Source organism: Colobus angolensis, unplaced genomic scaffold, assembly GCF_000951035.1.
Source record: "Colobus angolensis palliatus isolate OR3802 unplaced genomic scaffold, Cang.pa_1.0 Scaffold178, whole genome shotgun sequence".
In the NCBI taxonomy this organism is placed as follows: domain Eukaryota; kingdom Metazoa; phylum Chordata; class Mammalia; order Primates; family Cercopithecidae; genus Colobus; species Colobus angolensis.
This window is the reverse complement of record NW_012114910.1, coordinates 4,810,031-4,836,519: the sequence shown is the minus strand read 5'-3', so window position 1 is coordinate 4,836,519 and position 26,489 is coordinate 4,810,031. Positions and strand designations below refer to the sequence as shown.

Here is a 26,489-nt window from a genome sequence, read left to right as displayed (position 1 = left end):
TAATTTTTTGTATTTTTAGTAGAGACGGGGTTTCACCGTGTTAGCCAGGATGGTCTCGATCTCCTGACCTCGTGATCCACCAGTCTCAGCCTCCCAAAGTGCTGGGATTACAGGTGTGAACCACCGCGCCCGGCCCCAAATCTCATCTTGAATTGTAGTTCCTGTAATCTCCATGTGTCACAGGAGGGACCTGATGGGAAGTGATTGGATCATGCGGGCAGTTTCTCCCATGCTGCTGTGGTGATAGTGAGTGAGTTCTCACGAGATCTGATGGTTTTATAAGCATCTGGTTTTTCCCTTGCTAACCATTCTGTCTCCTGCCACCCTTTGAAGAGGTGCCCTTCCTCCATGATTATATACCCAGTCTTGGGTATTTGTTCATAGCAGCGTGAGAATGGACTGATACATCTTCTATATCAATTTTTGTCTACTTTTGCCAATTACTCAGACAGAAATATTGTATTTTGCAACTATAAGTGTTGCTTTGTCAATTTCTCCCTTTAGCGTTATCAATTTTTGCTTTATTTTTCAAAGCTCTGTTATTAGGTGTACACACATTAAAGATTGTTACATTTTCTTGATGAATTAGTCTTTAGCATTGTATAATCTTTATCCCTGGTAAAATTCCTTATCCTGAAGTTTACTTTTTCAGATATTAATATATCTATTCCATCTTACTTATTGATATGGTTTGGCTCTGGGTCCCCATGCAAATCTCATGTTGAACTGTAATTTTTCAGTGTTGGGGAGGGACCTGGTGGGAGGTGATTGGATCACGGGGACAGATTTCGCCCTTGCTGTTCTCCTGATAGTGAGTGAGTTCTCACAAGATCTGGTGGTTTAAAAGTGTGTGGCACTTCCCCCTTCTCTCTCTGTCTCCCCTGCTGCCATGTGAAGATGTGCTTTCTTCCCCTTCACCTCCTGCCATGATTGTTAAGTTTCCTAAGGTCTCCCCAGCCATGCCTGTGGAACTGTGAGTCAATTAAACCTCTTTTCTTTATAAATTACCCAGTTTCTGATGGCTCTTTATAGCAGCATGAGGCTGGACTAATACACTTATGATCGGTATATCTTTTTCCATCATTTTGCATATAATTTATTGGTGTCTTTATATTTGATACGTGTTTCTTGAAGACAGTATGTAGTTAGGTTTTGCTTTTATAATCCAGTCTGACAATTTCTGCCTTTTACTTGGAGCATTTAGACTATACTTAATGTAATGATTTATATGATTGGGTTTATATCTACCATCTTGCTATTTGTTTTCTCTTTATTCCATCTGTTCTTTGTTTCTTTTTCTTCTTGTCCTGTCTTATTTTGGATTGAGCAGTTTTCATAATATTCTTTTATCTCTACTATTGCCTTACTAGCTATATCTTATAATTTTTCCTTTTTTGTAATGGCACTGTAGGATTTAAATACACATATTTAACTTTCCACAATTTACCTTCAAATAATATTACAATTCTTAAAATATAGTTTAAGAACCTCACAACCAAATACTTCCATTTCTGCTCTCCTGCCTGTTGTGCTATTTTTGTGGTATACTTCTACTTCTACATACGCTATGATCCCCACAATGCATTGTTACTGTTTTTTACATTAAACAGACATTAAAACCAAGGAAATTTATTTCATATTTGACACATTTTTGCCAATTACAGTACTCTTCATTTCTTTGTTTAAGTCCAGATTTCCAACTGGCATAATTTTTCTTCTGCCCTAAGAATTTTCTTCGATATTTATTTTAGTGCCAATCTGCTGGAAATGAATTCTCTAACTCCTTGCTCATCTGAAGAAGTTCTTATTTTGTCTTCATTTTTTTTTTTTTTTGATACAGGGTCTTTGTCTGTCACCCAGGCTGGAGTGCAATGGCATGATCATGGCTCACTGCAATCTTGACCTCCTGGACTCAAGTGATCCTCCAGCCTTAGCCTCTTGAATAGCTGGGACTACAGGTGCATGCCACCATGCCTGACTAAGTTTTGTATATTTTGTAGAGACAGATTTTCACCATGTTGGCCAGGCTGGTTTTGAACCCCTGGACTCAAGCAATGCACCCACTTCAGCCTCTCAAAGTGCTGGGATTACAGGCGTGAGCCACTGCACCCAACCTTGTCTTCGTTTTTGAAAGATATTTTCATTGAGCATAAAGTTTTAGAATGACAGATTTTTATTGAAAGATATGGCTGCATTATCTTCTGGTTTTGATAGTTTCTGATAAGAAGTCTCTTGTAGTTTGTATCTTTCATTTTCTGTGTACAATGGCTCTTTTTTTCTGGCTGACTTCAAGATTTTATCTTTGGTTCTGCAGCAGTTTGACTAGGATGTATCTAGATGTGTTTTTCTTTGCATTTATTCCATGGGGTTTTGCAGAGCTTCTTGGATCTGTGGTTTGTTGTCTTTTATTAGTTTTGGGGAAAAAATTGGCCATTTAAAAAATTTTAATTTTCTATTCTTTCTGTTTCTATTTATTCTTCTCTGTTCTCTCTCCTTTAGCTAGGATTCCAATTACATATATACAGACCATTTGCACAGTTCTTGGGTAATATGTTAATTTTTATTTTCACTCTTCTTACTTTTTATATTTCAATTTGGATAATTTATATTACACTATCATCAAGTTCAAGGATTCTTTACTTTGCTGTGTCCGCTTTGCTAATAAACTCATTAAAAGAATTCTTCGTCACTGATACCGAGTTTGTTTCTAACATTTCTGCTTGACTAGTCTTAATAGTTTCCATTGTTCTGCTGAAATTTCCCATCTGTTCTTAGAAGTCTACCTTTTCCACTGCACCCTTTAACATATTTATCAGAGCTATCTTGTCTCTATCTGATAGTTCCAACATTTTGGCCATCTCTAAGATCTGGTTCTGTGTCTCTTAAAATCTTTGACTAACTATCAGGCATTGTGTGTAATGGAACAGTAGTAAAGTAAATGATATTTATGCCTAGAAAGAAATTGAAATATTTCTTATGTCATGGCCTTGGTATAGGCCTCAAGTCAATCTAATCTGTAGTTGATTTAGGTTTAAGTTTTATTTATTTATCTGTTTATTTAGAGATGGAGTCTCACTATGTTGCCCAGGCTGATCTTGAACTCTTGGGCTGAAATGATCCTCCTGTCTTGGCCTCCCAAAGTGCTGGGATTACAGGCATGAGCCACGGTGCCCAGCTGGATTTAGGTTTTGTGGTTGCTATAGTTACCTTTGGTATACTACAGGCTCCAAATTTCTCCAGTGGTAGACTGTCCCTACATTGTGTTCAATGAGGACTTGAGTCCCACAGGAATTTCCCCAGTGTCCCCGCTCTGCGCTGCATGCATGCAACACAGAGGAAATCTCTCCTGGTGTTCTAGTCCCTTCTCCAGCAGTAGACTGCTGTTACTTGTTGCTTGGTGCAAAGCTTGTGGTGGAGGCAGTGAATTCTTGATTATCCTGCTCTAGCTTCAGCCTTAGACAGTCTTGAGCCTGAGCCCCAGGAGTGGGGCTTTCTTAGTGTTCTTGTTTCTCATCCAGTTTTTGACAACCTTAGCCTCTTATTCAGTGCAGGTACTAAAATGCAGGCTGACTTCCTCCCCTTCACTCCCGTGGGAACTAAACTCTGTCTTACTGGTTGGGGGATCTTGAGTGGGAGTGAGATTCCTGCTCTTTTCCCAGTAGTAGGAGCAGCCCTCTGTTTTATATCAGTGCAAAATCCTGGACACTAGTGGGTTGCCTCTTCCTTGCCAGTGTCCAGTGGCTTTTTTTTTTTGGTTTTCTTTTTTTTTTTTTTTTTTGAGACGGAGTCTCGCTCTGTCACCCGGGCTGGAGTGGCCGGATCTCAGCTCACTGCAAGCTCCGCCTCCCGGGTTTACGCCATTCTCCTGCCTCAGCCTCCCGAGTAGCTGGGACTACAGGCGCCCACCACCTCGCCCGGCTAGTTTTTTGTATTTTTTTTTTAGTAGAGACGGGGTTTCACAGTGTTAGCCAGGATGGTCTCGATCTCCTGACCTCGTGATCCGCCCGTCTCGGCCTCCCAAAGTGCTGGGATTACAGGCTTGAGCCACCGTTCCCGGCCGGTTTTCTTTTCTCTGTTGCCCAGGATGGAGTACAGCGGTGCTATCACGGCTCACTGCAGCCTCCAACTTCCCAGGCTCAGGTGATCCTCACACCAGCCTCCTGAGTATCTGGAACTACAGGCATGCACCATCACACCTGGCTTTTTTTTTTTTTTTTCAGAGACAGAGTTTTGCCATGTTGCCCAGGCTAGTCTCGAACCCCTAGGCTCAAGCAATTCGCCTACCTCGGCCACCCAAAGTATTGGGATTACTAGTATGAGCCAAGGCACCCGGCCCTGATGGCTTTTGCTTAGTGTCACTGTAGCATTGTGGTGGGAGGGTCTTCTACTCCTCCAGCAGAGGCAGTCAACATTTGCTTTATAGCAGGTCAGGGACCTGTGGGATGGGCATCTTAAATCAAAGCAAAGCCAGGGTGTAGGTGTTTATCTCTTGGCAGCAGCCAATTACCACCTTGCACTCATGCAGAGCCCAGAGCACAGATGGGCTTCTCCACCCTCAACCCTTGGCACCTCTTGCATGGCTGTGTTAGCAGGGGGCCTCCCTTGGGCCCTGTCCTACTCCACATCATTCTCATGAGTGTCCAGTGGAGGACTGTAGGAAGAAACTGTCTGGGGGTACAGGTTACCCTTGTGTCTGGGGCTCCCAGTAAACTGCCACTCTAGCTAATGCTCAGCCATTAAGATTTCTTTAAGGTATTAGTCATTTTCTCCTTATCTACTTTTGCGGCAACTACCTATTCCTCCATGCTCTGTCAAACATGAAACAGATCATGTGTTTCATCCATGAAAGATAATGTGTTCTGGTTACCTCCAGAAACCAGTTTGCTTGGTGGCCTATGACCTCAGCTCTCCAGTAGGCTAAAAAAAAATTAAAAAAAAAGATTTTGTACATTATTTAGCTTTCCCATTGTTATGATGGGAACAATACTCCCATCTGGCTGTCTACTTTCTAGGTGGAAATCAAAATCATCTTAATATGGTTTTTACACAATTAAAAAAACTCCTGTTTAACATTTCTGTTATGACTATATGCATTACATTCCATATCAAGTCATGTAGCAGCGTTTCATTTTCTTGTACAACTTGGTTTTCTTGAAATTAATTGCTTCTTTTTATTTTTGCATTTACAAACTTTCTGTAAGACATCTCAAAAACAGTTTTTCTAGATGTTCAAACCTATTTGGTCGTCTATCTACTCTCCTTTTCCTCTTCCTTACTTTTTCTTGAAGAACTCCCTCCCAGGGTATTCTTTTCTCCTGCTCCCTCCGGGTGGAAAATGCCCTAGTTCTGCTGTTCAGCATCAACCCAGACCTTCCCTTCATACATTTGCTGGGGAGTAGCTTTACCTCTCCCATGGTAGGACACAGGATTTCCTGTACCCTGTGTCTTCTTTCATGATTTACTCTCTCATTTTGTTGGAGCACATACTCCAGCAGCTTCTCAAGAAAGGGTGTGTGTTTTGAAATGTTCAGTAATCCTTGGTTTACCGTTTAAGAGAGGAGCACTAAAAACCTAATTGCTTGGCAGAGCTTGGTGACTGGTGAAATTTCACTGTAAGTTAGGTCTTGGCCATGACATTGAGGAACACAAAAATGGAAGTAGCTATAGGATACTATTCTGGGAATGGTTAGCTCTTCAGAGACTTTTCTCCTGCCTTGGGGCATAACCCTGGCTGCTGCAGTCTTCTGGAATCTGAGTAGGGGAGGGTATGAGGAGGGGATATTGTTTAATTCCCCCCTTCTGCTCTGATAATGGTGCATCCTCTCTCCAGAGAGTAAACTTTGTGTGGAGCAGGATTGGGATGGTAGGATGGTGAGGAAACTCCTGAATACTTGAGGTGGCAGGGGAGATCTGGGGACTGAGTTGGGCTTTAAAGACTCACAACCAACGAATCTTGTTTTTATTTTTGTTTTTTATTTTTTTGAGACAAGGTCTCATTTTGTTGCCCAGGCTGGAGTGCAGTGGTATGATTTTGACTCACTGCAGCCTCCATCTCCTGGGCTCAGGTGATTCTTCCACCTCACCTACCTGAGTAACTGGGGACACAAGCGCAGGCCACCATACCCAGCTAATTTTTATATTTTTTTTGTAGAGTCAGGGTTTTGCCATGTTGCCCTGGCTGGTCTGGAACTCCTGGTCTCAAGCGATCCTCCTGCCTTGGCCTCCCAAAGTGTTTTAGATAACAGATGTGAGCTGCCATGCCTGGACAACAATCCCTGTTTTTTTTTTTTTTTTTCTGAGACACAGTCTCACTCTGTTGCCCAGGCTGGAGTGCAGTGGCACCATCTCTGCTCACTGCAAGCTCCGCCTCCTGGGTCACGCCATTCTCCTGCCTCAGCCTCCTGAGTAGCTGGGACTACAGGCACCTGCCACCACGCCCGGCTAATTTTTTGTATTTTTAGTAGGGATGGGGTTTCACCATGTTAGCCAGGATGGTCTCGATCTCCTGATTTCATGATCCACCCACCTCGGCCTCCCAAAGTGCTGGGATTACAGGCGTGAGCCACCGTGTCTGACCAACAATCCCTGTTTTTAGCCTCTTCCTTCATCCCCACTTCAGAGGTTCCTGATGCCTCCAGTTCTCAAGTGCTTCCAAGGCTGTGAGGCTTCTTGTCTCCCGCCAACACCACACCTCTCCCCACTGCAGGCACTGGGTTCAACTTTTTTCAGTCTGCTAAACGTCTTACCAGGTGCCACCTACTTGTAGCCTCTAAAGTTTAGCTGACATCTCCCATCTCTGCAGTTGTTTTCTTTCCCATTGCTCTCTCTTTGTGCCTGTTTTCTAGGGAGTAGCTTTACCTCTCCCATGGTAGGGTGCAGGGTTTCCTGTACCCTGTGTCTTCTTTCATGATTTACACTCTCGTTTTGTTGGAGCACATCCTCCAGCAGCTTCCTGAGAGGCTTTGTGTCTCTTTTCTTCCCATTGTACTGTTTTTCATGCCTATTTTCTTTCCCATTGTTCTATGGCTTTATGCCTATTTTATTCATTCCCTCTCATGTTAATGGGGCTTTCAGGGGCACACATAAATTTTCTCTATTGAAGCAGAAATTTATTAATTCATTTTAAAATGGCGGAAAATGAGGGCAGAGAGAGAGACAGATCCTACCCAAAGCCACATGATGAGTTAATAGCAGGGCTGGATGGAGTTTACATGTTGCTTTCTCCCAAACACCTTCCGTCTGGGTAGAAGCTGGGGTCCTGGGGAAGCCCCCAGATAGACTGCTTTTTGGGAGGGGGAGTGTATCAGGCAGAGCTGCTAATAGCAACCATTACTTGGTGGTCAAGGATTCTGGAGTCTTAGAGACCTGGCTTTAGGCAGGTTTAAGTAAAGCAAGACCCTTTGCCCTTCATCCTCAGCTTCCTCATCTGTGAAATGCAAGAGTGGTGAGGGTCAAATAAGATGCTGCATGTCCTACTATTGGGACATGCCAGACACCTAGAAGTTAGAGGCTGTTCTTTTATCATCATGATGATGGTACGTACCTTTTCCAGGGCCAGAGCCAGTTCTTGGAGGAGACTCGGCACAGGGCATGGATCACTGTGGTACCCTTTTCCTGTGCCTGTGCCTTCTGACTTTGCAGAATGCAACAGCAGGTAAGGGAGCTCTGCTGAACTGGGGGCAGCCCTAGCCCAGTCCTGGGACTGTGATGCAAAAGGGGCAGGCATCAAACCCTGGGAGATTGAAAGGGGCCACTTAGGCTTCCTGGGGGCAGCAGGAGCTGCTTGTGAACTAGACTCTCAGGCTGGGATGGAAAGCCCAGAGGTTGTGGGGCAAAAGGGTAGCTGAGACACAAGCTGAGGGGGAGGTGTGTCCCCACAGAGACATGGAAAGAACTCCTGAGGTACATGGAGAATATGCAGGTGTCCAGAGCCCGGAGCCCGTCTTTTGCCTTTCGGTGAGTTGGACGTGTCCCTCTCCTGTTTAGAGTCAGCTGTGTCTCCTACCTCAAGCCTGCACCTTGAATCAGTGGGTCAGAGTTGGCCTAGTATAGACTCTTAACTGTGCATTTTTTCAGCACTTTTTTTGAGTGCCTACTGCATGCCTCACCCTAGGCTCTGTGGATGCAGGGTGGGCGTGTCACTGCCTTCATGAAGTTTATCATTGAGGAATGGGGGCCCTTAATCATGGATGTCATGAAACTAAGTGCGGAACTGTGGGTCTCCATGCATTTTCCTGGGAAGGAACTCTAAAATTCTGGCTGGGTTCTCCAGGGTCTGTGACCCAAAGACTGAGCAGCTCTGGGTGAGCAGACAATGCTGAAGACTGGTCAGGGATAAGAGCGGCTACTGGGAAGCTGTGAGGGAGCAGTCAGGGAAGGCTTCCTGGAGAAGGTGACAACAAACTGGGACCTGAACAGGAGTTAATCAAGAGGAGGGGATAGATGGGGTAGGGAGGTAACAGTGTGCCAAGGACACTGTATGCAGTGATCTGGAGGTGGGAGTGACAGGGGTGTGGGTGGGGAGGCCCTGCCCTCCCAGGCTGTCTAGAGCCCCCTCTCACCCTTACCCCACTCTGGGCTCTGGCCTCCCTGGCTGTCTCTCCGGGCTGCAGTCAACTTCACCAGCTGGAGCAGATGCTACTGAACACCAGCTTCCCGGGCTACAACCTGACTTTGCAGACACCCACCATCCAGTCTCTGGCCTTCAAGCTGAGCTGCGACTTCTCTGGCCTCTCACTGAGCAGTGCCACTCTGAAGCGGGTGCCCCAGGTCAGAGGCTGCAGGTGGTAGTGGTGGGGGCATGGCCAGCTGCCCCCGCCCTAGAAGTCCTCCAGGGGTTTAAGGTCTGGACTTTCTTTAGGCTCCACTGTCCTCCTCCCCACACCCCCATGTCCAGGCTCTGCCCTAACTAGCAGTGAGTTACCTCCTCTGTAAAATGGGGCTGATACTCGTTATGTGAATTGTGGAAAGGGTGGTGCTTTATGGCCCCTCCAGGGCGGAGTCTTCTTCCTGCTTTGGCTGGAGGCTGCCCCTTGGGGGAGGCAGCTGTGAGAGAGGCCAGGAACCCTGGCTCCCTTTAGGACCCTGGGATGATTGGCTGGATCCCTGGTGGGGGCTGGGCTGGGGCTGAGTGCTGAGGTAGCTCCATCTTCAGGGGCCCAGTGGGTCAGGTAAACACCCCAAACTCAGGAACAGCATGGAGGGAAGGCCTGGGATCTCGGGAAGTTTGGGAGGAGATGCAGCCTGGGGGGAGAAGATTCTGTGGGTGGAAACCCCAAGGAAAGTTTCATGGGGAGTGGGAGGCAGTGAAGGTGCTGGGGTCAGGTCTACAGGTCCTGGTTGCCAGACTCAGCTTGTCTGTGACCCTCTGCAGGCCCGGGGTCAGCATGCCCGGGGTCAATATGCCTGGGGTCAGCATGCCATGCAGTTCCCTGCCGAGCTGACCCGGGACGCCTGTAAGACCCGGCCCAGGGAGCTGCGGCTCATCTGTATCTACTTCTCCAATGCCCACTTTTTCAAGGTCAGTGTGATGGTGGGCCAAGGAGGGTGGGTGCCGGCCCCTTCTTGGGATCCACTGCAGGTGCCCAGCACTGCCTGGCCTCTGGGTGACCAGCACTGAGTGAGACCAACCAGCCAGCTGTGCAATCCAAGCCAGCCATTGTCCCTCTCTGGGCCTCAGTTTCCCTGCCAGCTTTAGCAGAATGGTAGGAAGGCACAATTACATCTGCAAATGAGACCTAAGAAACCTACTATGTGCCTGTGGCTAGGCCGGAGACAGACAAGAAGACACTTGTTCCCTGCGCTCAGAGAACTCTCTGTCTTCATGCTTAGACTAAGACCTTAGAGTTTTTTTTTTTTTTTTTTTTTTTTTTGTCAGAGTCTCGCTCTGTTGCCCAGGCTGGAGTGCAGTGGCATGATCTCGGCTCACTGCAACCTCCACCTCCTGGGTTCAAGCGATTCCCCTGCCTCAGCCTTCCTGGGATTACAGGCGTGCACCACGATGCCCAGCTAATTTTTGTATTTTTAGTAGAGACCGGGTTTAACCATGTTGGCGAGGCTGATCCTGAACTCCTGGCCTCAAGTGATCTACCTGCCTCAGCCTCCCAAAACACTAGGATTATAGGCATGAGCCACTGTGCCCGGCCCAACCTTAGAGATTTAATGTCAGCACAAGGTCGATTATAGCCATAAAGATCCAGAGCGATGGATGAGTCAGGGTGGGGTCAGGACTCTTCCCAGTAGGCAGTCCAGGGGAGCTTCTGGGGAAGGTGCCGTTCAACCTTGGCTTTGAAAGTGTGTGAGGATAGTGGTGAGGTGGAGGGTGTGGGGCTGGAATGAATTAAACAAATGGGAGGTGAAGCAGGGGTTGGTAAGAGGACAGCTTTCCACAGGGCAGGAACAGCACATGCAAAGGCTGGGAGGCTGGGAGGCTGGGAAGGCTTTCATGCTGCACACGTGAAACTCTTGCTGCTTGTTCTCATCCAGGGAAGCGGGGCTCAGACCTTACCCGGGGCCTCCCCATTTCCCCTCCACTCAACCCTTCTCCTGCTGCCCTTCCAGGATGAAAACAACTCATCTCTGCTCAATAACTACGTCCTGGGGGCCCAGCTGAGTCATGGGCACGTGAACAACCTCAGGGATCCGGTGAACATCAGCTTCTGGCACAACCAAAGCCTGGTACTGCTGGGAGCGCCCCCATTTCCACTGCACCCCTGCCCCTCTGTGACTCTCCTGTTGAACATTGGTTTGCCCAGACCCAAACCTGTGGAACCATCTTGGAAATCCATCACACTTTGAAAATTCCTGCTCAAGAAATAAGAGAGAGAGAAGTTTTTACTCATGCATTTGTCAGAATTCTTTCAGTTGCAAGTGAGAAAAGACCACCTGAAGCCAGCTTGAGCACAGAGGGAACTGATTGGCACACATCAATGAAATGTCTAGGGGTGGTCCACCAGCTTCAGGCACAGCTGGATCCAGGGACAGATCTGATGCCCTCGTGGCTCAGTCTCTCTCCATCTCAGCAATGGTCTCCTGCCTTGGCTGTCCATTCTGTGGCATGATGGATGCTGAAGAGCCAGACTTCCTTTCCTTCTTCCCATCAGGCTCTTCCCCCCACTCCCCACTCCCAACCTGCCCCAGTGCAGATCAGGGTCTCAGGATCTTAAAGGTTCACTGGGTCATGTGTACATCCCTGTACCTGTCACTGTGTCCAGGGGGATGGAAGGTGTGGATTGGCCAGGCCTGGGTCACATGGCCCAGGGACTGGGGTGAAAGAGTGAGCTCCTAGGGGAAGTGCAGATGCTGATCCTGGAACAAAGAAAGGGCTGCTCATTGGGGGTGGGGGCAGAGTGGGGTGGCTCACAAGCCTCAGTGCCTCCTTTTCTGGTTCCTGCCATTCCTGAAAAGCCCGGAGCCTCTGCTTTCTGCTCCATCTTCCCTTCAGCCTCACCAGGACTGCCCTGCACTCTAAATTTCACCATCATCCTTTCCTTTCATCTCTGGGCTTTTGCCACTGTGGTTCCCTCCACCTGGAATGCCCTTGCCCTACTCGTGTTGAAATCCAACACGTCCTCTAAGGCCTCAGGGCCCCCACCTCGCCTTCTCCCTTTGGGTCAGCTCTGCCACCCTCCATGGTTTTCCGTGATAGCCCGTGTCATTTCCTCCACCTCTCCACCCACAGGACTTGGCGTTAGGGTTGTCTGTGGATGCGTCTGCCCCGACCAGGCATGGGTCTGAGCACATTGCTCTTCCCCACAGGGATGAGGGGAAGGGATCAGCTGGTTATGGAGTGCCTACTGTATAAAAGGCCAGAGCTGGACACTCAAGATTCCATGTTGCCCTTTGTTTTTCCACCATTCTTGTAATATGGGTATGAATGATCCTATTCTGTAGATGACTAAACTGAGGCACAGAGCAACTTGGCATCTTGCCCAGGTCACTCTGGGAGCCCACAGTGGAGATGGGACTGGAATCTCAGACTGTCTGAGGCCAAAGGCCAGCCAGTGCCTGGTAAAATGTTGGCGAATGTACAGTTGAGTCACCGTTGGCCTCCAGGACTCCCAGACACTGATCTGCAGCCTTTCCTTTGCACCCTATGACTGACTCCAGCATCTCCACCCAGGAAGGCTACACCCTGAGCTGTGTCTTCTGGAAGGAGGGAGCCAGGAAACAGCCCTGGGGTGGCTGGAGCCCTGAGGGCTGTCGTACAGAGCAGCCCTCCCACTCTCAGGTGCTCTGCCGCTGCAACCACCTCACCTACTTTGCTGTTCTCATGGTATGTATGCATCCTGAGTGGGGCCCAGAGCTGTAGAGGGCCCTGTGTCTGTGGCAGAGGAGCAAGGCAAAAGCTGGTGCAAGGGGCAGAAAATCCAACTTAAATGGGCTTAAGCAAAAAAAAAAAAAAAAGGAAAAAAGAAAGAAAATTTATGGACTCATGTTTCTGAAAAGGCTGGGTTAAGCTTCAGGCATGGCTTGATCCAGGGGCTGATCACTAAGATCACTAAGATAGCACTCTATCTCTGTCACTCAACTGTGCTTGCTCTGTGCTGGCTTAGCCCTCAAATAGGAACTCCTAATATGAGATAATAATATAGCTGGCAGTAGTTCCAGGCTCATGCCCTGCAAGCTTTCAGACCAGTAGAATAAAATCTTTTACCCAGTTCTGCCAGCCATGTGCTCATCCCTGAACCAATCACTATAGGCAGGAGGAGGGAGGGCCCTACTTGACCAGGCCTGGTGCACCTTTCTGCACAGAGAGGGCAAAGTGGTGGAACCCCCCAGGTGCATAGGGAGTAGGGGAAGGGAGGCACTCATAGCAGAAGAGGGAGATGGGAACTGTCGTGGGGGCAAAATTCACTGTATCTGCCATGGCCTCGTTCAGGCCAGGTCCATGGCTAGGCTTATGGGGAAGGCGACTTGGAGAGGGGGCCTCAGGAGGTCTCTCTGACTGAGGCTGGGAGGGAGGGCAATACTATGCTTCTGGCCTCCAGCCCCTTTTCCCTCCTGCAGCAACTCTCCCCGGCCCTGGTCCCTGCAGAGTTGCTGGCACCTCTTACATACATCTCCCTCGTGGGCTGCAGCATCTCCATCGTGGCCTCGCTGATCACGGTCCTGTTGCACTTCCATTCCAGGTATTCCGCTGCCATAGTGCTGGGCCTGCCCCCAACTGTGGCACATCACCCTTCCTTGTGTCCCATTTAGTCAACTAGAACTGGGTGTGTTCTCCAGAGGGTGGGGGCCAGGAGGTGGGAGACCAGCCTTGTGGTGCGACTGCTGTGGGATCCCTGCCCCTTCTTCACCTCATTTTCCCGGTCAGCATGCACCAGTGGGTAGTGCTGCCTGGGTGATGTCCCTGGGCCATGGAGGGCCATGCTTTCACCTGCAGGAAGCAGAGTGACTCCTTAACACGCATCCACATGAACCTGCACGCCTCCGTGCTGCTCCTGAACATCGCCTTCCTGCTGAGCCCCGCATTTGCCATGTCTCCTGTGCCCCGGTCAGCGTGCACGGCTCTGGCTGCTGCCCTGCACTACGCGCTGCTCAGCTGCCTCACTTGGATGGCCATCGAGGGCTTCAACCTCTACCTCCTCCTCGGGCGCGTCTACAACATCTACATCCGCAGATATGTGCTCAAGCTTGGTGTGCTAGGCTGGGGTAAGCACAGCATCTCTCCTCTCCTTCTCAGACCTCCAGGCGGGCAGGGTATTGACCCCCTTTAGTCCTTTCTTTCCCCTCCTCCTCATCATCGTAGTGGCCATTACATGACCACTAGCTGTGATCTCTGTCTACACCTGCCTCTACTTTCTACATTACTAATTTTATCACCTCTTCCACCTCCATCATCACCATCGTCACCTCTTCCACCTCCTTCACCACCATCATCACCTCCTCCACCTACATCACCACCTCCTCCACCTCCTTCACCACTATTATCACCTCCTCCACCTCCGTTATCACCATCACCTCCTCCACCTCCATCACTACCATCATCATTTCCTCCACTTCCGTTATCACCATCACCTCCTCCACCTCCATCACCGCCTCCTCCACCTTCATCACCATCATCATCACCTCCTCCACCTCTACCACCACCTCCACCACCACCATCATCTCCTACACCTCCATCACCACCTCCTCCACCTCCATCACCTCCATCATCACCTCCACCTCCATCATCACCATCACCTCCTCCACCTCCATCACCATCATTATCACTTCCTCCAGCTCCATCATCACCATCACCTCCTCCACCTCCATCACCACCACCTCCACTTCCATTACCTCCATCACCACCTCCTCCACCTCTATCACATCCATCATTACCTTCTCCACCTCCATCACCACCTCCTTCACATCCATCATCACCTCCTCCACCTCTATCACCTCCATCATCACCTCCTACACCTCCATCACCTCCTCCATCTCCTCCACCTCCATCACCACCATCATCACCTCTTCCACCTCCGTCTTCACCATCACCTCCTCCATCTCCTCCACCCATTACCACCATCATCACCTCACCTCCATCACCTCCATCATCACCTCCTCCACCTCAATCACCCCCATCATCACCTCCTCTACCTCCATCACCTCCTCCATCTCCTCCACCTCCTCCATCTCCTCCACCTCTATCACTACCATTATCACCTCCTCCTCCTCTGTTATCAACATCACCTCCTCCATCTCCTCCACCTCTATCACCACCATCATCACTTCCTCCACCTCCATCACCATCATCTTCACCTCCTCCATCTCCTCCACCTCCATCACCACCATCATCACCTCCTCCACCTCCATCACCTCCATCATCACCTCCTCCACCTCCATCACCTCCTCCGTCTCCTCCATCTCCTTCATCTCTTCCACCTCTATCATTACCATTATCACCTCCTCCACCTGTTATCAACATCACTTCTTCCATCTCCTCCACTTCTGTCACCACCATCATTACCTCCTCCACCTCCATTGCCATCATCATCACCTCCTCCATCTCCTCCACTTCTATCATCACCATCATCACCTCTTCCACCTCCATCATCACCATCACTTCCTCCATCTCCTCCACCTCCATCATCACCATCATCACCTGCTCCATCTCCTCCACCTCCATCATCACCTCCTCCATTTCCTCCACCTCTATCATCACCATTGTCACCTCCTCTACCTCCATCATCACCATCATCACCTCCTCCATCTCTATCACCACCTCCTCCACCTCCATCACCATCATCACCTCCTCCACCTCCGTCGCCATCATCACCTCCTCCACCTCCGTTCATCATCACCTCCTCCACCTCCGTTCATCATCACCTCCTCCACCTCCATCATCACCGTCATCACCTCCTCCATCTCCATCATCACCATCACCTCCTCCATCTCCTCCACCTCTATCATCACCATCATCACCTCCTCCACCTCCATCATCACCATCATCACCTCCTGTGGCTCCATCATCACCATCACCTCCATCTCCTCCACCTCTATCATCACCATCACCTCCACCTCCTTCATCACCATCACCTGATTCATCTTCCACCTCCATCATCACCATCATCACCTCCTCCACCTCCATCATCACCATCATCACCTCCTCTAGCTCCATCATCACCATCACCTCCATCTCCTCCACCTCTATCATCACCATCACCTCCTCCACCTCCTTCATCACCATCACCTGCTTCATCTCCTCCACCTCTGTCACCACCATCACCTCCTCCACCTCCATCGCCATCATCATCACCTCCTCCATCTCCTTCACCTCTATCATCACCATCATCACTTCCTCCATCTCCATCATCACCATCATCAGCACCTTCACCTCCTTCATCACCATCACCTGCTTCATCTCCTCCACCTCTGTCACCACCATCATCACCTCCTCCACCTCCATCGCCATCACCATCACCTCCTCCATCTCCTTCACCTCTATTAGCACCATCATCACCTCCTCCACCTCCATCATCACCATCATCATCTCCTCCACCTCCATACCATCACCTCCTCCATCTCCTCCACCTCTATCATCATCACCTCCTCCACCTCTATCATCGTCATCACCTCCTCCATCTTCTCCACCTCTATCATCACCATCATCACCTCCTCCACCTCCACTATCACCATCATCACCTCCATCTCCTCCACTTCCATCATCAACATCATCTCCTCTACCTCCTTCACCACCGTCACCACCTCCTCCACCTCCATCACCATCATCACTTCTTCCACCTTCTCTGTCTCCAACAGTACCATCACTGCTACCTTCATCACCGTCTTTGCCCCTTTCTTGCTTATTTCTATTTCCTCAGCAGTTGCCCTGTCCTCCCTCCCATTTGCTCCCCACCACCACCATCCCAGTGTGACCACTTCTCCCTCCACCACTGTTCCATTGTAGAGCTGAGCTTCCTCCAAACCACCAGGCTTATTGCTCTGAAGCTGGGGGCTCAGAACAGTCTCCTCCAGTTGTCTCTTGCCCAGTGGAATTCTGTGTCAGCAGCCCCAGGGACCAAGGGCCAGCCCTCTCCCACATCTCCTGAGCCTTTGTCTCACCCCTCAGGGGTCCCAGCCCTCCTGGTGCTGCTTTCCCTCTCTGTCAAGAGCTCAGTGTACGGACCCCACACGATCCCCGTCTTCAACAGCTGGGAGAATGGCACGGGCTTCCAGAACATGTCCATGTGAGTGCCCTCAGGGCTGCAGTGGGCTCCCTGCCTCTGGCAGAAGGGCCACATGGGCCTGGGACCCCAAATGGAATATTCTGTAGGCAAAGCACTGGCTGTGGGGCAGAGAGGGAGCTGGGGCTGACAGGGGAGTTTGCAGGGGGCTTCGCCACATCCCTTCCATGGATCCAGGTCTCCTGCAGAGGCAGCCTTGTATTCTATGCTGACAAAGTCTACGAAGCCACATCTGCTCGCCAACATGCCAGGGCAGCCGGGCCTCCCGTCTCCTCTGTCCTGCCCCGTCCTCCAGTGCCCAGGCCCTGAGGGTCTGGCTCAGCCTGCACTTGACTCTGTTCCCCTGCAGACCACCTTGCTGCACCTACCCAGGCTTCGACTCCTTCCGACCTGCTCTTGGCACTGCCAGGCCTTCAAGCCCTCCTAGTCGGACAAGAATGCTGTGGGGGCTGCGCTTGGGGGAGGCAAGGAGAGGCAGCGAGGTGGGCCTTTGGGGGCCGGGGGACACGCTACTGCTTTTTTTATAGCCCCTCCCTGCAGGCGAGGACATTAAGCTATTTATTATTATGCAGCATTTCTTTTTTTTTTTTTTGAGACAGAGTCTCGCTCTGTCGCCCAGGCTGGAGTGCAGTGGCCGGATCTCAGCTCACTGCAAGCTCCGTCTCCCGGGTTTACGCCATTCTCTTGCCTCAGCCTCCCGAGTAGCTGGGACTACAGGCGCCCGCCACCTCGCCCGGCTAGTTTTTTGTATTTTTTAGTAGAGATGGGGTTTCACCGGGTTAGCCAGGCTGGTCTTGATCTCCTGACCTCGTGATCCGCCCGACTCGGCCTCCCAAAGTGCTGGGCTTACAGGCTTGAGCCACCACGCCCGGCCTATTATGCAGCATTTCTAACAGCCAGACATAGACTAGCCTAAGGAACCCCTGCCGGCCCGTTACTCACTTGCAGTTGGCTGTGGAACCTTCTTTTGCCTTCTTGGCTGATGAAGGCTCAGGATAGCTGGGGGCTGATTCTGTGGCAGGCCTTGGGTATCAGCCGGTTTCATTTTCACAAGGGCAAGGGCTGGGCCCTGTTGCCAGCCCTATTTTACAGTTAGGGCCCCTAAGAAACAGGCAGCTTAAGAACTCTACCTGAGGAGCCCCAGCCAGTCAGGGGCAGAGCTGGGACATGGTCTCTGGCAGGCTGGTCCAGAGCCTGGCCCCCAGCCCCTGAAGCAAGGCCGGGGGACTGTGTGATACATAGGTGGGCCTGATCCCTCACAGTGAGGCTTGGGTGTATCAGAGGACATGTGACTTCAATTTACATGAATTGTTCTCTGCAATCTCCATGACAACCCATAAGGCAAGTGCATAATCATCCCCATCCTACAGGTGAAGAAATAGAATCTCTGGCCTCAGTTTACATACTCTTTGAAGACGTATTTTCTTTTCTTTTCTTTTTTTTTTTTTTGAGATGGAGTTTCGCTCTTGTTGCCCAGGCTGGAGTGCAATGGCGCGATCTCAGCTCACTTCAACCTCTGCCTCCTGGGTTCAAGCGATTCTCCTGCCTCAGCCTCCCAAGTAGCTGGGATTACAGGTGCCTGCCAGTTAATTTTTGTATTTTTAGTAGCGATAGGGTTTCAGCGTGTTGGCCAGACTGGTCTCAACTGACCTCAGGTGATCCGTCTGCATTGGCCTCCCAAAGTGCTGGGATTACAGGTGTGAGCCACTGTGCCAAGCCTATTTTCTTATATAATAATGTGATGAGGACAAAGGAGCTTTAGTGACACATCCACAGGACCCACTAATGCACTGATGTTAGAGAACACCCACCTACGAGCCAGCTTCTCCCTGGGTCTCCCTCACTCTCCCCTCTCCTCTCAGGAAACAATTACCTTGGGGTTTGTGACTTTTTTCCTCTTCAATTTAAAACATCTCTTACTATGTATGTACACATTCCTAAACCCAAACATCAGTTAAAAACCAAAAACAGGCCGGGCACGGTGGCTCACGCCTGTAATCCCAGCACTTTGGGAGGCCGAGGCGGGCAGATCATGAGGTCAGGAGATCGAGACCATCCTGGCTAACACAGTGAAACCCCGTCTCTACTAAAAATACAAAAAATTTGCTGGGCATGGTGGCGGGCGCTTGTAGTCCCAGCTACTTGGGAGGCTGAGGCAAGAGAATGGCATGAACCCGGGAGGTGGAGCTTGCAGTGAGCTGAGATCGCGTCACTGCACTCCAGCCTGGGCAACAGCAAGACTCCAACTTAAAACAAACCAACCAACCAACAAACAAAACACATCCTGGCCAACATGGAGAAATCTCATCTCTACTAAAAATACAAAAGTTAGCCAGGCCTGGTGGTGTGCACCTGTAATCCCAGCTACTCGGGAGGCTGAGTCAGGAGAATCGCTTGAACCTGGGAGGTGGAGGTTGCAGTGAGCTGAGATTGCGCAACTGCACTCCAGCCTGGAGAGAGAGTGAGACTCCATCTCAAAAAACAAAACAAAACAAATACAACCCTTGAACATCATTCAGATGTCTGCTGACGGGACGCTGGCTGAATGGACTGTGGCAGAGCTGCCCCTGTGGGGATATTCCCAAAATAATGTCCTGGGACCCTTGTGACTCTAGGGGCAGGAGCCATGAAGCGAACCTGAGCAGGGGATTGTGACAGTTAGGGGCTCAGGCTCTGGGCCAGGGGCTTTAGGTTCCAGCTTTGCCTCTAACTGGAATGTGTTGCTGAGCCAGAGCCTGAGTTTCCTCATCTGCAAAATGAGGATGATTATGTGCTTGCCTTATGGGTTGTCATGGGGATTGCAGGGGACAATTCACATAAAGCACATCGTTACCCGTGGGGGTTGTCCAGGTTCTTGGCATCTTGAACAAAGAATTGGACAAGTCTAGGCATGGTGGCTCTGCCTGTAATCCCAGCACTTTGGAAGGCCGAGGCAGGTGGATCAGCTGAGGTCAGGAGTTCGAGGTCAGCCTGGACAACATAGTGAAACCCCATCTTTACTAAAAATGCATAAAAATTAGCCGGGCGTGATGTCAGGTGCCTGTATTCCCAGCTACTCAGGAGGCTGAGAGAGGAGAATTGCTTGAACCCTGGAGGCAGAGGTTGCAGTGAGCCAGGATCATGCCACTGCACTCCAGCCTGGCAACAGAGACTCCCTCTCAAAAAAAAAAAAAAAGGACAAAGTGTACAGAGTGAGGAATGAATTAAGCAACAAAAGCGGAGATTGATTGAAAATGAAAGTATGTGCGGGAGTGGGCCAGAGCATAGGGCCTCAAGAGTCGTGTCACAGAATTTGTGGAGGTTTAAATACCCTCTAGAGGTTTCCACTGGTTACTTGGTGTACGCCCTCTGTCAATGAGGAGGATGAAGTAAAGTTACAAAGTCATTTGACATATGCCCTATGTAAATGGAGAGGATATTTCCTGTCATAGCTGAAGTGTTTCCATTTGATTTATTTTTATTTATTTTGAGATGGAATCTGGCTCTGTCACCCAGGCTAGAGTGCTATGGTGTGATCTCGGCTCACTGCAACCTCTGCCTCTCAGGTTCAAGTGATTCTCCTGCCTCAGCCGCCCTAGTAGCTGGAATTATAGGCACCCGTCACCACGCCCGGCTAATTTTTGTATTTTTAATACAGACGGGGTTTCACCATGTTGGTTAGGATGGTCTCCAACTCCTGACCTCAAGTGATCAGCCCACCTTGGCCTCCCAAAGTGCTGGGATTACAGGCGTGAGCCACTGCGCCTGGCCTCCATTTGATTTAGTTCTAGGAAGTCCTTACGTTCCCTGTCTCTGAACCCTATTTTCCTGCCTCAGCATGACATTGTGTCTGACTAAAAGGTGGCATCTGTCTTGAAGGCGTCTTGGGGAGGTAGAGGGTGGAGGCCTCCGGGAGGTCCCAGGATCAGGGCTGGCTTTGGTCAGTTCTCCATGGCTCTGTGCTCAGCCCTCAGTGAGCTCTCCTGCTGCTCTGTGTGCTCTCAGGTTGACACTGGAGGGCCCTTGTCCACAAGCCACGGGTGGGCAGCCTGCCCACTGTCCAGCGCAGGCCATGGTGGCCCCGTCTAGGTGGGGAGAGGCTCCTGGGTAGGGGTGTCCCACTGCAGAGACGAAGATGAGGCAGCGACAACCATGTAGTAGGGTGGAAGGGGGAGTTTCCAGGAAACAGGGCTCTGGGCCAAGCGTCCAATAGAAGATGGGGCACGCCAGCCTTGGGCTGGCCATGGAAGCAGAGAGGAGTGAGATGTGGAAAGGAGACAGGAAGAATTTTCAGGGTGGTGAAGACACGGGGACGTGAGAGAAACCACTGTGGCTGGAAAGGTGGGCATGAGGGAGCTTCAGATCATTGACCAAGGCGGCAGATGCGTCCTCTGGTGGTGCCCTGGCTGGAAAACCGGGTGAGGGGCTTCACCGTGTGTTCAGTCAGGCAAAAAACAATCGAGCCTGAGCCAGGAGACCGAGTGGGGCTTCCGGGAGCGACGCTGGCCTCCTCGCGGGCCTAGGAGCCACCGTGAGCCCGACACGTCACCTTCCCCTGCAGATGCTGGGTGCGGAGCCCTGTGGTACACAGTGTCCTGGTCATGGGCTACGGTGGCCTCACGTCCCTTTTCAACCTGGTGGTGCTGGCCTGGGCGCTGTGGACCCTGCGCAGGCTGCGGGTGCGGGCGGACGCACCGAATGCCAGGGCCTGCCGTGACACTATCACCGTGCTGGGCCTCACCGTGCTGCTGGGAACCACCTGGGCCTTGGCCTTCTTTTCTTTTGGCGTCTTCCTGCTGCCCCAGCTGTTCCTCTTCACCATCTTAAACTCACTCTACGGTAGGGCTGGAGGGTGGCCTGGAGGAAGCCACCTGGCAGGGGGTGTATGGCTGGTGGGATGTTCACTGCCAAAGGGGTTCAGGTGAAGGGGGCGAGTGGGGCACTGACATCCAGCCCACAGCCCCACTAGCTAAGATGGTGGGGGCTACATCTGCATGAAGGTACCCTATGGTCTGGCCACAGCTGCTCTTCCAGCTCTGAGGCTCTGCCACTGCTGGCCTCCTACAGTAAGAGATTCTGGGAGTTGCTCATGGGCCCCAGGGAGGCCAGCTTGCTGCAGCCAAGGAGACCCTGGCCTCTGGGGAAGCCCACGCTGCCCCGCAGCACTCCCACCTACCAGCCTTTCTCTTGCAGGTTTCTTCCTTTTCCTGTGGTTCTGTTCCCAGCGATGCCGCTCAGAAGCAGAGGCCAAGGCACAGGTAGAGGCCTTCAGCTCCTCCCAGACAACGCCGTAGTCTGGGCCTCCTGGCCTGGAACCCTCAGCCTCTCTGGCTGCCAGTAGCCTGAGGCCATGGCTCCCGCTAGAGGGTGGCAGGCTTGCTACTGGACCCCAGAGGCCACTGTGACTCTCAAGGGGACTTTTCCACTTCCACAGCCTCTCCAGGCACTGAAGGGAAGGTGTTGCTCTACCTCTCCTTGACATTTTGCTCCAGGGCAGATCCAACCTCACCTGGGGCAGCAAACTTTGTCCTGGTACCTGGGCCCAGCTGGCCAGGGATGTGGGCAGAGCACCAGCCTGGGCATCAGGAGGCCGAGTTTCAAGACCTGGTTCTGAGTCTGTATGACCCTGGGCCTCCCACTTCTCACCGACCCTAGGTATCCACAGCTGTGACATGGGGGCAAGTGGCTTTGTTCCAGCTTAACCTGGGAGCTTAGTAAAGATTGCATAAGACCAGGGGTAAGAGTGTCACTGTGGGGTGGGAATTCCCACAGCCTCCACCTGCTTGCTAGGGTCAGGATCTCATCCAAGCTGCCATGGAAGCACCTGCTTGGCCCTGTCATCTTCCTCCTGGGGAGGGCCAGACGGCATCTTGGCTTGGGGCAGGTGGGACCTACCCAGGGTCTGAGACTTTACTGGCCTATGCCTGAGGCCTCTTTTCCTTTAACTCCCTAAATTATGATGACTCCAAGTCCAAGCCCACCCTTCCCAAAGATTGGGAGGTTCAGCCCTCCCCAGAGGCTCCTCCTGCATACTCCCAAGACTTCTACAGACCGTTTGGACCAGTAGCCCATCCCACAGAGTTTTCTTGAGGGGCAGAGGAAAACACTTCTTTCTCCTCCTGCTGAATCAGCTGGACCCCAGTGACCTGGCTATTTGGTGATTGGGCAGGATTGAATTTGCCCTGGTAGGCGTGAGAGTGTGGGTTTTAAATCCAAAGCTCAGGCCATAGTTGCAGAGAATCACCCTTATCCCAGACCTGTCAGACCCTGTGGGAGACCGCGCTCATGAAGCCAGTGCGTTTCACCGGACGAACACGAGGGGGCGCCGCTGGCCAACACTCAGAGGCCCTTGGCGCCAAGACTGCATCTGGAATAGCTCAAACACCTGTTTGCAGACCCCATGCACCAGCTGGAGGGGCCGTAATTGCAGGACTGTGCCTGCTGAGTGACCCGCTTCCTCTAGGAGGAAAGGCAAGACACATTTACACGGCCATTTGTCTCTTTTGCCAATGTGCTGTTGTGCTGTCACTTTTGGGGGATGCACCCCAGATATAGCTGGCACTAGAGCAGGGCTGGGGTAGGTGCTCAGGGCCCTGCCCCAGGCCATCGGGCAGTTTTGATGACCTCGAAGGTCACAGGCAGAAAATGGGAGTAGGATTTCCTCTGGAAAAGTTCTCCTGGGACATCTTCTGCTCTTCTGTACATTTCTAGACGCAAGTAACTCCTTCACCAGGCGGTGAGTGGTGCAGGCTCTGGAGCCAGGCTGCTTGGGCCAGCTCTGCCACTTGCTAGCTGTGAGACTGTGGACAAGCCACTCAGCCTCTCTGTGCCTCAGTTTTCCTATTTGTAAAATAGAGGCCAGTGGTACCTATTTTGAAGACTAAGTAAAATAATTCAAATAAAGAGACTTGGCACAGAGTAAGTGCTCAGTAAATGGTTGCTGGTATTATCATTAGTATTTTGCTATTATTATTAACAGTGTTGACTGAGTTTCAGAGGCCAGCCTGTCTAAGCCCCAGGCCCAGCTCTGCTCAACCTTGCAGGCACAACCCCTTCTTAGGCACATCTCACCATGCCTCAGTTTCTTTCCCCAGAGGGGCCTCTACTCCCACCTTGCTGGCTTTCTGCTATTCTAGGAATAGTCCCCACACAGTGCAGCCTCCAGGCCGTGCCACATGTACCCCGACCTCCCAGTTCCCCAATCTTCCAGTCTATTGAAATTCCTGATGGTCATTTATCACATCTTCTACAAAATCGCCCCAGTGGTGGATAGAGAAGGCCTCTTTCCCATGCTAACTAACTCCGGGCAGAATCTCCCCACCCCCACCACCATCTGGGTGATGTGAGCACCCATCCAAGCTCCCATGGTTAAGCCCAGGCTCTCCAGGCCTTGGGGTGGGGGTCCCCATGCTAATGAGGGTCCCGAGGAATCATGGGAACCTTTAGCTCGTCTCTTGGGCAGCTCCAGGGAGCGGGGACACAGGCTCCTGCTGTGGCTGGGTTTGCATAGAGCCCCCCAGCCCAGAGCCTGGCCTCTCAGACCTCACCAAGCCTAGGGCTGCCCAAGGGAGGATGTGGCCACGGCGACACGGGATGAGACTGGCAGTTCCAGGAAGCAGCCCCAAGCTTGTGGCCCTGAGCCCCGCTGGGGTCCAGGCCCTGGGCAGGGACCACTTCCTGGAAATGTCTCACCCGGGTGTAGGGGAGGGACTGAGGGAGATGGTGTGGAACCAGGGCCCCGTGTCCCCCTTCCTCTCCCTCCCAGCAAAGCCCAGATGGGGCCCGGGGGCCAGCTCTTGGGAGCTTCCAGACTCTGTCGGGGTGGAGTCTGGGGGCTGCTGTTCAGGGCCAGGGACTCAGAGCAGGCACTTGGTGAACGGATGACATGTAAATGTCAACGGGACCACAGATTAGGAGATTTCTGTGTGTGGTTTTGTTACTGTTATTTCAGAAAGGGGTGTGTGCATGTGTGTGTATGTGGGGCTATTGAAAATAGGGTTGTCAGATAAAATATCAGAAAGACATACTAAATTTAAAGACATTATTCGTTGTTTACCTGGATTCACATGTAGCAGGGTATCCTATGTATTGATGTATTTTGATTTTTGCTAAACCTGGAAACTCTAATGAGAAGAGCATTGGCTCAGGAGTCCAGGGTGTAGACTCTTCACTCTCTAAATCCACCCAGGCTGTGCTGAGGGGGCAGCCCCTCGGCCCACTGGATGAGTGCCCCTCATTCACAGCCCACTCAGCTTGAGGTGTTCCTATTGCCAGTCAAAGCCACCTCCAGAAACCCCAAGGAGTCTGCCATGGGTGTCCCCACCCCAGCTGTCAGCCCTGGTGCAGACCTAGCCTCCATCTCCTGCAGAGGCCCCATGGCCTCTCTGCCTCCCCACTGCCAATTCCAACTTCATCCAGAAGCTAGAGGGTGTTTTCCATCCTACAGCCTGCCCGTGTCCTCCCCTGCAGAAGCCCTTCCACAGCACCCCGTCTTCATTGCCACACTCCCCACTGGAACTGGAAAGGCTCAGGGTCCAGCTTGTGTCCCCCTCTCCAGCCGTGTCTTACCACTCCTTCCCCCCTCCTCCTCGGTGCTGCCACACTGAACAGCTTTCAGTTCCCTGAACAGGTTCTTTCTCATCTCTGGGCCGTTCTCTGTCTGTAAGGCTCTCCTGTGCGTCTCGTTTGTGGAGTGATGGCGACACATCCTTCAAGTCTCAGCCTTGCACATCCTCATTTCCCTCAGTCCAGACTGGGAAGTGGTCCCTGACCTGCAAATCTAGGGTGGGGCCTCCTTTCAGCCTCACCACCCGCACCCTTCCCCTGTGACAGATGTTATTTCTCTGTGTTATGACTGTCCCTGTCTGTTTCAGCTGCCAGACCGAGAGCATTTTGGAGACAGGTGCTGTGTCCATTGGCTCATTCATTCACCCATCACGTAATTGTTAAACACTTGTTATATTCTAGGCACTGCACTAGTTGCTGCGGATATATAAATGAACAAGTCATCACATTCTTGTGGGGAAGGAATGTCTTACATTGAACAGTTTGACAAAGAGACAGACAGGACAGGTGGCAACAAGTGCTGAGAAGAAAAATTAAGGACGGTGAGGGAATAGAGTGGCCAACAGCCTGGGTTTCAACAGAAGGAGCTGGAGAATGAACCCAGGGGCGCTGGAGCTGGGGGCGTGGGAGAGGATCAGAGAGCTGGCATGAACTGGCTTATCGCCTGGAGGGGAGGGCTGCTTCCAAAGCCAGTCTTATAGCAAATTTTTCCATTTGGTGATAGTGAACTTTGGAAGAGCTAGGGGTGGGGAAGATGGGAAGTTGAATCTCCTCTGAGATGTAACTCTCTGAGGGGACTGAGGTGGTCCTGGGTTGGGGTGCCCCTTGCTACTGGCAAGAGAGAAGCAAACAATATGGAGGAAAGCTTCCCTTGGTTAGGCCAGGAGGATGCCCAGAGTGAGATCAGGCAATGGGCTTCAATACAAAACTTACCAAATCACAAGAAAGTAAGCCACCGAGTGAGAGTCAGCAGAAAAGAAGGAAGCAACAGATTTAGACCCCAGGGATGGAATACAGAATAGCCATATATGACATGTTTAAAGAAACACAAGATGCAATCGCAAACATGAGCATATAAATGAACAGGAGTGAAGAGAGAGAGAGATTTGGGGGAAAAAAAAGGAACTTCAAGAAATAAAATATTATCTCAAGTTGGATATGGTATCTCATGCCTTTAATCCTAGTGACTCAAGAAGCTGAGGCGGGAGGATCACTTGAGGCCAGGAGTTTCAGACCACCCTGGGCAACATAGCAAGACCCCTGTCCTATAAAAAAAAA

General features: G+C 51.0%; 1 protein-coding gene across 2 annotated transcripts in view; it reads left to right on the top strand.

Moving 5' to 3' along the window:
• Positions 1-23,580, top strand: part of ADGRG5 (adhesion G protein-coupled receptor G5) — a 37,203-nt gene extending 13,623 nt beyond the window's left edge. Inside the window, exons 2-12 of one of the 2 annotated variants that reach the window (XM_011938829.1) lie at positions 7,553-7,654; positions 7,881-7,956; positions 8,613-8,769; positions 9,374-9,520; positions 10,561-10,677; positions 12,122-12,274; positions 13,009-13,130; positions 13,385-13,653; positions 16,553-16,670; positions 21,208-21,485; positions 21,840-23,580. In XM_011938829.1, coding sequence (XP_011794219.1) covers positions 7,591-7,654; positions 7,881-7,956; positions 8,613-8,769; positions 9,374-9,520; positions 10,561-10,677; positions 12,122-12,274; positions 13,009-13,130; positions 13,385-13,653; positions 16,553-16,670; positions 21,208-21,485; positions 21,840-21,940 — 1,602 coding nt within the window. In that variant the 5' untranslated portion in view covers positions 7,553-7,590 and the 3' untranslated portion in view covers positions 21,941-23,580. The remainder of the gene's footprint in view (positions 1-7,552; positions 7,655-7,880; positions 7,957-8,612; positions 8,770-9,373; positions 9,521-10,560; positions 10,678-12,121; positions 12,275-13,008; positions 13,131-13,384; positions 13,654-16,552; positions 16,671-21,207; positions 21,486-21,839) is intronic. The other variant, XM_011938830.1, reaches the window with a different exon arrangement.
• The last annotated feature ends 2,909 nt before the right edge of the window (positions 23,581-26,489 follow it).